At 46.2% G+C, this 11817-nt stretch overlaps 1 protein-coding gene across 1 annotated transcript; it reads left to right on the top strand.

The window, feature by feature from the left end:
* Nucleotides 1–937: 937 nt before the first annotated feature.
* Nucleotides 938–3360, top strand: LOC119301132 (putative FBD-associated F-box protein At5g22720). The gene is made up of 3 exons (XM_037578039.1): nt 938–2245; nt 2336–2464; nt 2597–3360. The coding sequence occupies exons 1-3, from the start codon at nt 1511–1513 to the stop codon at nt 2990–2992; spliced, it is 1260 nt and encodes a 419-aa protein (XP_037433936.1). The 5' UTR covers nt 938–1510; the 3' UTR covers nt 2993–3360.
* Nucleotides 3361–11817: the final 8457 nt, after the last annotated feature.

Here is an 11817-nt window from a genome sequence, read left to right as displayed (position 1 = left end):
AAACGGATCTTAATTTCGATACGCGGTTTGAAAGTTATGGTTTTTTAAAAATTTGAAAACCCGAATTAAGTGCGTTCTCATTTCACGTGGGTGCTTTACAATTAATTTTTATTTATATCATGTTCACACCTGTTTATTTTTCCTAATATGGATTAGGGGACAAAATATTTCCTATTTTGGCCGGCCACTACGAAGCGCTAGCGGGCCAAGGGCCACCCGCTAGACGCGTCCATCAAAATTTTCCTAGTGCTGCGGTCGTAAAATTCTGCTGCCGTGTGGGACCCACTCATCAGTGAGTGGTCCTTTTTTTATTCCATTCTTTCCTTTTCTTCTTTTCCCCTTCCTTACTTCCCTAAAAAAAAACCTCTTCCTCACCATCGAGCAGAGCCGCCGCCGCCGCCCCTCCCCTTCCCGGCCTTCGCCGCCGCCCCGGCGCCCCACCCTTCCCTCAAGTACCGCTGCGCCCCGGTCGACCCTCCCCTCCTCTCCATTCCCGGCTGGCGCTCGATTTCAGGGCCCTCGATTTTTCCCCATTCCCGAAATCCCTAGCCAGACCAAACCCTCCCGCGTCTCTCTCGCCAGCCATGGAGGCGGCGGTGGCGGCCTCCTCGGCTGCAGCGGTGGCTGCCAAGGACGCGGCCTTGGCCGCTTCGGTTGCAGCGTCGGCTGCTGCCAAGGACGCGGCGGCAGTTGCGGTGACTGCAAAGGAGGCGGCTGTGGCGGCTTCGGCTGCGGCTTTAAACGCCAAGGAGGCAGCCGTGAGGGCCTCTGCTGCGGCGTTAGATGCCGAGGAGGCAGCGGCTGTGGCGGCGACTGCAGCCCAGGCGGCGACTGCGGCGGCGGCAGCTATGCAAGCTTCCCAGAAGCGTAGGTTTGCTGATGCGGCGTTGGATGTGGAGGAGGCAGTGCCTGCGGCTGCGACTGCAGGGCAGGCGGCTGGGGCGATAAATGCCGAGGTGGCAGCGCCTGTGGCGGAGACTGCAGGCCAGGCGGCGACAGCTATGCAAGCTTCCCAGAAGAGTAGGTTTGCGGATGCGGAGTTGGATGCCGATGAGGCAGTGCCTGTGGCGGAGACTGCAGGCCAGGCGGCAACCGCTGCGGCGGCAGCTATGCAAATGCAATCTTCCCAGAAGCGTAGGTTTGTGGATGCGGCGTTGGATGCCGAGGAGGCAGCGCCTGTTGCAGTGACTGCAGGGCAGGCGGCGGGGCCAATAAATGCCGAGGAGGCAGCGCCTTTGGCGGTGGCGACGCAAGCTTCCAAGAAGCGTAAGTCTGTGGCTGTGGCGTTAAATTACAAGGTGCCAGCGCCTGCGACGGTGACTGCAGTTGAGGCGACGGCGGCGCCATTGCAAGCATCCAACAAATGTAAGTTCCAGATCATCGACGTGGACCAAGATCCACAAGGGAGCACAGACCTCGATGATGCGGGGAGTGTCGATCACATCGGCCGCCTCCCGGACGCCGTTCTCTGAGTATCGTCTCTCTTCTCCCCACCAAGGAAGGTGCCCGCATGCAAGTCATCTCTCGCCGATGGCGTCCGCTATGGCACTCCGCTCCTCTCAACCTCGTGGTGGACCAAGAACTCAACAGCAACAACCACAATTTGGGCGATTTGATTTCAAAGATTCTCTCTGTGCATCCTGGCCCCGCACGCCGCTTCTCGCTCTGCCTCTCTAGTAGCAAGTATCATGGCAAGATCAAAGGCTGGCTTAGTTCCCAAGCTCTGGACAAGCTACAGGAGTTTGAGCTCATCCCCGAGCGTTGGTTCGACGTCAGGGGTATTTTCTACCTGCTGCCATCGTCCGTCTACCGCTTCGCGCCCACGCTCCGTGTGGCCAAATTCGGCGCCTGCCGTTTCTCCAATTTGATTGTGAAGCTGTCGCTCAAGTTTCCGTGCCTCAAGCAGCTCACCCTGGATAGAGTCACCATCTCGGAGGATGCTCTCCACAGCGTGCTCTTTGGCTGCTCTGCCTTGGAAAGCCTTGAGCTAAATAAAAATTCTGGCTTTGGTCGCCTCTGCATCAGCTCCCAAACTCTTAAGAGTATAGGCTTTTGCACTAACCAGTTTAGTGTCCCTTTCCAAAAGTTGGTCATCAAGGATGCCCCGTGCCTTGAGAGATTGCTACCACTTGAACCACAGGTTGGCCCAAGGACCATACGGGTAATCTCGGCACCTAGACTGAACATATTGGGTGTGCTCTCTACAAGCATAACAGAACTTCAGCTTGGAACCACAGTTTTCCGGGTAGCAGCAGTCTTCATCCATTGCTCATTCAGCATTCATATATGCAGGCTGTTTTTCTTATGAGTGCACTTGTTTTTTATGTCTTTGCAGAGTATGATTGCTGTTGGCTTGACAACCAAAATGCAGAGCGTGAGGGTGTTGGTTCTTGACTACACTAATCTGGATATAGTGGTTAACTTCCTCAAGTGCTTCCCCTGCTTGGAGAGGCTGCATGTCTTTGTGAGTACATTAACATAGCTGCTTGCTTTAGATGTCAAAATCAGAATTTGAGTTGCTGTTTTATCTAGCCAGTTATCATATTGCTAACCTGTTGGTAACTTCTTTTGTATTATTTGTTCTCTCCATTTCCAGTTCCGGTTCCAGAGGATGAGTTATAATAATCGGGGGGAGTATGACCCACCGGAACCGATTGAATGCCTTGAGCTGCATCTCAAAGAAGTATTGTTTAACAATTATGACGGCACCGTCCCTTTGTGTATTGACTTTGCCAAGTTCTTTGTTTTGAATGCGAAAGTGCTAAAGGAAATGAAAATCACATTGCCTTACCACCGGCAGTACAACTGGTTTGCTAATCAACACTGGCTGCTGTGGACCAAAGATAGAATTTCTCAAGATGCTCGGATTGAACTGAGATGCGGCAATAATGTTTATTTCAGAGACAACAGGAACACCCATGATTTGTCAATGGCTGATCCGTTTGACGTGCCCTCCAGCGGATGCAAAAAGTGTAGTGGATCCCCATTTTGAATGTCTAGTGTTCAAAGCCCAACTTTATGTCGCTGCTTTTTTTTTCTAGCCTGACTCTCAAAGATAGGATTTACTTCACTCGGTGATGGAATGTTTTGTGGCCTACTCAGAATTATACCTGGTGGCGAAGGAGGTGGTGTCTAAGCTCAGGCTGCAAATCCGAACTTGCCGCTTGAAGGGGTTTGTCAGTAGTTTATTTTATATGTGTTTTTGCGCTTGTTTAGATCTGTAATGCTTAGTTAGTTGTGGTAATCTGTTTTGTTGTTTGGTCCTGTAATTTAAGCTGCTGACAGAAGCAGCTAGTACTATTATTATCTACTGTATCCTATAACTCGCTTTAGTGAAAAAGGATTTTTCATGCCTTCTGTCTCAAATTTATCCCTTTGCAATTCATGACAGAATGTTTGCAACCTTGTTTCTGCTAGTTTCAGTGAATAATGCATCTTTGGTTTGTAGAAGTGTTTATTTATCATTTCTGCTTTCAGGTGATAATTTGGTGTCATGAAACCATGTAGTGGTTTAGCTTACATGATTTTTCCTTCTCTGGATATACGCAATAATATTACTTACTGATTTGTGCTGCAGCATCTATACTCATCACATTGGTTTTTAGGCCGCCTATTAGTTACTGTAATATATATATAGTTCAGCAATATGGATACTATGATCGTATCTCTGTATCTCTATATGGTACAGGGGTATACGGTATTACCCTTAGTTGGCACTTGCCCGTAGTGACCATGCATAGGCAACAAGAAGCTATTTCATGTTAATAATTAGTATTGGCAGCTACTGGTTTTTGCCAGCTTTGTAATTCCTCAAGAAATGTTTGGCCTGTTACACAGTTTTTGTGTGTTAATAATCCTTTTCCGTTTGGTAATTCCATTGTCATGGTTATTATTACCAGCCTGCATACATACGTATATCCTCTGTTTTTTTTTGGAGTGATCTGGGTGTTGATTTCATTTAATGAACACATGCCACTTTTGAAGTCATACAAGCTTGAAAACACAGAGGTTGAACCTGACGCCTGCCCCGTTCCGTTAGCTTGCTTGGATTTTTTTTGAGTTGGCTCTGCATCGAATTATCCATTTTCGTCTTCATTCCTATCTATACTGCAGCAGCAGTACATATATGCTCTGTGGGAATGTATTTAATTTGAGCATCCTATGCTGAAGCGAAGCACATTTTGTGATTTTCTTCTAGTATTAAACAGCAATACCTGCTTAATGTTTCCGTGGTAGGGTCGAGGTATTGAGCAGTGCGAATTCAGAGGCGTGGTGGCCTTGACATAGGGGATCAGCTTACTGGCATGTGAGAGGTAAGGAACCTGGTCATATGATACTGTGATGTACACGAAAGCGTGGCACTGCCAGCTTCAGCTATATATTTTGGATATTAATCTTATCAAGCTATTGCCAGGTGTCACGTACGTCACCGGGAAGCTGTGAGATCATCATGCGAGAGACACGAAGGAAGCTGTGATGTTTGATGAGGACACCAGGTTTCTGGACGAAGAAGATGAAGCTGCAACGGTAAGCAACTCTAGCTGGCCCTGATGGCGCAACATCGAAATGCTTAGTAGCTAGGCCTACCTGCCGCACAGGCACCGCTGATGAATTGTTTGGTCACGAATGTGTTTAAGATCCAAAATGCAGTTGACGGTGAGATAATAGTTGATATGTGCTGAGGTTTGTTCCACTCGAATCTGTGCGGATTCATTAAGCGAACCAGAATTGGATGCCCGGCAGTATGATTTTCATTCCGATGATTTAAATTCTCATACTATTGCTGCTAGCTGGGTATGTATGTATTGAGGTCACATCCCAGAAATATGGGGCATGGCTTGGAGTCTGAAGATGGAAACTGGGACCTGAAGTTGAAATGAAAACATTATGTTTTCTTACATACAGTACATATGATCCAGGTTAACCTGGGAGTTGCTGTTTCTTTTACTGAAAAATGCCAGTACAAAAAATCCAGAGCTGTTGCACATCAGAATAGATGCATATCGCTCACTGCTTCCAACTTGGGATCATCCAGGTTAACCTGTTGCTGTTTGTAACAACAACAAAAAAACATCCCTTGAGATGATCAACTGGAGATGATCTCCCTGGAGCTTTGACAGAAACTGATGATCGGGGCATCAAGAGAGGCTCTGGGCACGATTGCCATGCCGGAGCAAGCAAAGCAAACATCCAACGCCGCAGGCCGCAGCACAACTACCCACATACCAACTACACAGGACCAGAAAGTTGCAGGCATATAAACATAAATAAAACCCATTAACAGTCGCAGTAAGGGTGCCTCCTCCTGCGGTCCATGTCATCACTGGAAAAAATAAACGCGTTAGCGATTGGGTGGGCAGAAAAGACAGACAAAAAAAAACACTCTCGTTGCCTCTCGCACCCATGCACACGACCTCTCCTCTCCTTCTGCACGCGACATCCTCTCCTTCCGGGAGCCATCGCATCGCCGCCGCCACTTCTGTTCGTTTCTCGCCAGATCTGGGGAGCCACCGGGAGGGGAAAACGAGCTCTTCTCTGTATATGACTATATTCTTTGATTTTTCTGTGCAGTTCATCTTTGGCTATAATAATTTCAAAATCGAGCAGGGATTGTTCGATTTTTGCAGCCGATGGTTTAATTGTTTAGACTAGAGTAGGGGCGGCTGTTGGGCACCATCTTTCTTCCCATCTCTCCCTTTTTATCATTTGCAGTCTTGCCAAACATTGGATGTCAATCTCCAGAGAAAGTTTAGTACTTATGCCAATGAAGCATGTTGTGTATTTAAATTTCTGAAAAATTGGGCAGTTTAATAAATCAGATGCATAATTATCTATAGTGTGTCCATTGTTTTATTGACGGTTGTTGAACATCTATGTTGTTAGTTTGATACATGCTCCGCTGTGGACACCGTCCGAAAGGTTGCTCGCATGATTTCTCTATTTTGTGGAGCTATCAAGAATCGTCAGGCCATGAGCGACTTGGTTTGGTTTACAGGCATGCGTGGAGAGCGGGTTCTTCTACGTCACCAACCACGGGATCCAGGACGGCCTGCTGGAGGCGTTGTTCGCCGAGAGCAAGAAGTTCTTCGAGCTTCTGCTGGAGGAGAAGATGTGTCAGGCCTGTTTCTGTTGACAACACCGGAAATGCCACAGTACCGATTCAGTTTGCCCGAACAAACGACAGCCGTCGATCTACCATCCAAGGGACGCAGGGGAGTGGTACCGCTTCGCGGCCCAGATCGTCGTCGCAGCCGTTGATCTGAGAACGGACGGCTGCTACCGTGTCACTTACTTTTTGAAAGTTACCACGCTTTGTCGTTTTACTGTACCTGTCATTGTCTTTCCTTTTTACCTCGCTAAGCTCCTTTTAAGCTCGCCTCCGGGTTGTGGAGAGGGCATCTTGATTGTATCTGGGCTTGGCCCTTAAGCCGCCGTGTTTCCGGCTGGCTGGAAACCCTAGCTACTTCTGCTTGAGTGAATGAAATCGATCCCCAAAAATTGCCCCAAAATTCGAGTAATTTCTTCTGTCGCGTGAGAATTCAGAGTTAGTGATAGTTAGTTCCTGACAATTGGTATCAGATGCGTTGGTTGTTGTCCTTGGCGGTGAGATCTGAGTCCCAGATCTGATCGAGTGGCGGCGGCGTGAGGCGGCGATTGGCGGTGGTAGACCGATCGGCAGCAGAGAGGAAGGAGTAGTGGTTCCTGGAGAAAACTTCTTCAGAGTAAAATCCCACCCAACCCTCCCTTTCAGTGCTGCTCGCTCCGGCGGCGCGGCGTCTACAACAATTGAAGGGAAAAGTTGCTAATTGTGTGGGTTGGTTTCCGAGCAACCGGTGCAAAATCCCTTCCCACCACTACCCGACTGAATCCTCAGGCTGGATCTGCAAGGAATGACCAACAAGAGCCCTGCAGACATGGCTGGAGAGACCCAAGACACTGATCTGTTGGAACTCGAGTCCTTGCAATTGGACATCAAAACTCTAAGGCAGGAGCGAGAAGAGCACAGAAAGGAGTTCTATAATTTCACAGAGTCAGTAAACAAGAACTTTGCCAGCATCTAAAGAAACTTCAAGAAAATACAAAGCACTTTGCAGAAGTTGGCCACTGAACAGCCGGGAGAAGAAGAAGAAGATGAAGATGAGGAAAGGCCAGATCCTCTCTCTGGACAAGGTAGTAATGCTATTCGACCAGGAAGGCCGAAACAACTACCAAACAACCAACTGGCCACTGATAAACAGGAACCAGCTACAGGGGGATCTGCTGTGTTAGTTGACAAAACTACAGGCAGAGAACTGAACTTGGATGGCACTCCAAAAGGACCTTATAGGCACCCAAATCATGCTGCCAACAAGCAGGAGTTTCACACGCCACAGCAGCAGCAAGTTCAGGGAGTGCAACACTTAATGTCATTTGAGGAATTTCTGGAAGCAGAGGTCAGAAGAGACAGACACAGACCTTATGCTCCTGAAACCAGAAGAAATATACTTTCTGTCAAGCCTGCAAAGCTAAACATTGCTGAATTTGAAGGAGTGGATGCAGATTCACGGATACAAAATATAGAACAATACTTCTCAGCTGCTAGAACACCAATTGAGCAAAGAACTGAAATAGCAGTTTCTTATCTGAAGGGTGAAGCTATACAATGGCGGAGAGGAACTGGGTTTATTATCAGTAATATGCCTTGGCACAAATTCTGTTCTGCACTCACACAAAGGTTTGCTGTCACATCTGTGTGTGAAAATGTGAAAGCTTTCCACAAGTTAACTCAACAGGCTACTGTTGCTCAATACATCTCTGAATTTGAGCAGCAAATGAATCTGATGAGGAGGGACAACCCAACAGTTTCTGACAACTACTACTTGCACAGTTTCATATCAGGACTTAACCCCTACATTCAAAGCCATCTAGAGTGTTTAGAACCTACTGATATGTAGAAAGCTATGTGGCTAGCAAGAAGGATTGAGAAATCTTCTCCTCCTTCCACTACTTAGAAAACTTATATTCCAAGTTTCAGAAAAGGTATACAAGGAGAATTGCCAAAACCTCCAATGGCCACCAGTACAGCTCCTGCTTTTGTGATACAACAAGCAAGAGAGAAGGGCATTTGCTATAAGTGCAGAGAACCTTGGTTTCCTGGTCATAAGTAGGTTTGCAAGATGTCCCAAAAGTCTCAGATTTAGGCCCTACAAGAACAAGCTGGAAATCCTGATATCATATACATAGTGGATGCAGAAGAGGTCCAATCTGATGTGGAAGAGGAGCCTCCTGACAACACGGAACTCAAAATCTCCATGCATGCAGCCACTGGCATACCTGAAGAGAAGAAGAAACACACTTTCACATTGCAAGTCAAAATTGGAAACACTGTAGGACTGGCCCTGGTTGATAGTGGAAGCACTACTACTTTTATTTCCCCTGCCCTTGCTGCACAATCTGGGTGTCCTGCTACTCCAACGAAACAAGTTCAAGTGACTGTAGCAAATGGGGGAAAATTATACAGTGATTTCTCACTTCACAAAACTTCCTACAACATCCAAGGAGTTGAATTGGTTTCTGATTTCAGGTTTTTGTAGCTCACTGGGTATGACATAATCTTGGGAGCAGACTGGATGTACAAACACAATCCTGTTACCTTTGATTTACCAAACATGTCCTTGGGAATTAAACTAGTCAATGGTGAATCAATAGCCTTCTTGGATGAGAGTCTGCCCAACAGTCCTTGCACTCCTCTCTTGCAGGATATGGAGAAAATACTAGATAATATGCTCTCTGGAGCACTCATGTGGATGCAACCAGTGCAAGTGGACACACTGCTGGAGACTGTGCAAAAACCTGAAATTGCCAAATTTCTTGAAAACTACAAGGATGTTTTTGAAGAACCTACTGGCCTACCTCCAAAAAGGGATTGTGATCATGCAATCAACTTAGAGCCTAGAGCTCCTGTTATCAATCAAAGAGGATATAGACTGCCACACCATCAGAAGAATGCTTTAGAGGAAATTATCAAAGATCTCCTTAAGAAAGGGATTATAAGATTAAGCTATAGTCCTTATTCCTCTCCTGCAATCCTGGTAAAGAAAAAGGACATGACTTGGAGGTTGTGCATTGATTATAGAAAACTCAATGCCCACACAATTAAAAACAAATACCCCATACCAATGATAGAATATCTCCTAGACGAATTAAATGGAGCAAAGATATTTACCAAGCTGGACCTGAGAAGTGGATATCATCAAATCAGAATGAAAGAGGAAGACATTGGAAAAACTGCATTTAGCACACACATTGGACTATTTGAATTTCTGGTCATGCCCTTTGGAGTAACAAATGGACCTCCTTCCTTTACAGAGCTTATTCAAACTGTTTTGGGTCCATTGTTGAGAGAGTGTGTGCTAGTTTTTTTTTGATGATATTCTGATTTTCAGTAAATCTTACAAGGAACACTTAGAACATGTTGCTTTAGTGCTAGAAGCCCTCAGGAAACACCAGCTGTATGCCAAGCTTTCTAAATGCACATTTGCACAATCTAAGGTGGAGTATCTGGGATATGTAATCTCTGGCAAGGGGGTTTCAACAGACCCTGCTAAAGTGGAAGCTATTGTGAGCTGGCCCACACCTCAGAATGTGACACACTTGAGAAGCTTTTTGGGACTAGCATGATATTACAGGAGATTTGTGCAAAACTATAGTCTGATCTGCAAACCCTTGTTTGATGCACTGAAAAAGGATGCTTTTTAGTGGACAGAAAAACAAGCTGCTGCTTTCCAGTTATTGAAAAACAAAATGACCATTGCACCAGTTTTGGCCTTACCAGATTTCTCCTTGCCCTTTGTTCTTGAAGCTGATGCATCTGGCTATGGCATTGGGGCTGTACTCGTGCAAAAAGGACAGCCTATTGCATTTTTGAGCAAAGCCCTTGGCCCTAAAGCTGCTGGTTGGTCTACATATGACAAAGAAGCACTTGCAATCATTGAAGCAATTAAAAAGTGGAAACACTATTTTGCTTCATCCTCCCTCTTAATCAGAACTGATCAACAGAGTTTGAAGTACATCCAAGAGCAAAAAGTAACTGAAGGAGTACAACACAAACTCCTCATCAAGTTAATGGGGATACAAATTTACAGTGGAGTATAAGAAAGGAAAGGAAAACAGAGTGGCAGATGCCCTTTCTAGAGTTAAACATGCTATCCTTGCTCTTGGTTCCAGTACTGCAATTCCCACTTCGATTACTGAAGTGGTCAACGGCTATAAGGATGATGCTAAGTGCTCTGAGCTCATTACCAAAATAGCAATTGATCCCATTGGTCAGCCCCCTTACACACTTACCAGTGGAGTACTCAGATTCAAGGAAAAAATTGTTATTGGCAACAACAATGAATTAAGGAATTCACTGCTCACTTCTTTCCACAAGTCTGAACTGGGTGGCCATTCTGGAGAGAGAGCCACTTATCACAGTCTGAAGATTCTTTTCACTTGGTCTGGCATGAGAAAAGCTGTACAAACATTTGTGCAACAGTGTCCTGTATGTCAACTGAACAAAGCACAACCACTTCTAGTACCTGACTTTGCTTGGACCCACATCATCATGGATTTTGTGGAAGGACTACCCAAATCCGAGCACAAAAACTTAATTCTTGTGGTGGTGGACATGTTTACTAAGTATGCTCACTTTGTAGCTATGAAACATCCACAACAGTCAGAACAGTGGCCCAAGCTTTTACTGACAACATCTTCAAGTTACATGGACTGCCTTCTGTCATAGTGACTGACAGAGACAAGATTTTCACTAGCAACCTTTGGCAGAGCTTGTTCAACAAGATGGGGATTAAACTGCACATGAGCACATCATACCACCCTCAATCTGATGGTCAGACAGAAAGAGTAAATTAGTGTTTGGATAACTATTTAAGGTGCATGGCTTTTGCTCACCCCAGGAAATGACACACTTGGCTTTCCATGGCTGAATGGTGGTACAACACTTCCTTCCACACTTCCTTGCAAATGACACCATTTCAGGCTTTGTATGCTAGACCTCCTCCAATGATTGCTGAACTTCTCCTCCCACCAGTAGAAGGAGATGATCACCAAGCTCAAGTGGAAAGAGACACAATAGCACAGCAGATCAAAGACAACTTGCTCAAGGCCCAAGAAAGAATGAAATTCTTTGCTGACAGGAAGAGATCAGAAAGACAACTAGCAGTGGGTGACATGGTCTACGTTAAGTTACAACCATACAGACACACCAGTTTAAGTATCCACAGGCACCTGAAACTCCATTCCAAATATTATGGTCCCTTGAGAGTAATGGAGAAAATTGGAGCGGTGGCTTACAGGTTACTACTACCTGAGGGCTGTCAACTACATCCCACCGTCCATGTCAGCCAGCTCAAGAAGCATCTCGGTCCAGAAGCAGTACCAAACCCAAAACTACCACTGCTAGATGAGCAAGGAAACATCCTGATACAACCTGAAGCCATACTTGAAAGGAAGCTGATCCCTCGAGTTCAAGGCGATATCAGCATTCCCGTGGTCCAATGGCGCATCAAGTGGCTCAACCTGCCAGTGGAAAATGCTACTTGGGAGGATTCAGCCTTCATTCAAAAGGTTTTCCCTGATTTCCATCCTTGAGGGCAAGTCTGGTCTCTGTCGGGGGGAATTGTCAGGCCTGTTTCTGTTGACAACACCAGAAATGCCACAGTACCATTCAGTTTGCCCAGATAAACGACAGCCGTCAATCTACCATCCAAGGGACGCAGGGGAGTGGTACTGCTTCGCGGCCCAGATCGTCGTCGCAGCCGTTGATCTGAGAACGGACGG

The sequence above is a fragment of the Triticum dicoccoides genome, chromosome 1B (genome assembly GCF_002162155.2).
Source record: "Triticum dicoccoides isolate Atlit2015 ecotype Zavitan chromosome 1B, WEW_v2.0, whole genome shotgun sequence".
In the NCBI taxonomy this organism is placed as follows: domain Eukaryota; kingdom Viridiplantae; phylum Streptophyta; class Magnoliopsida; order Poales; family Poaceae; genus Triticum; species Triticum dicoccoides.
This window is presented reverse-complemented; position numbering and strand designations above follow the sequence as displayed.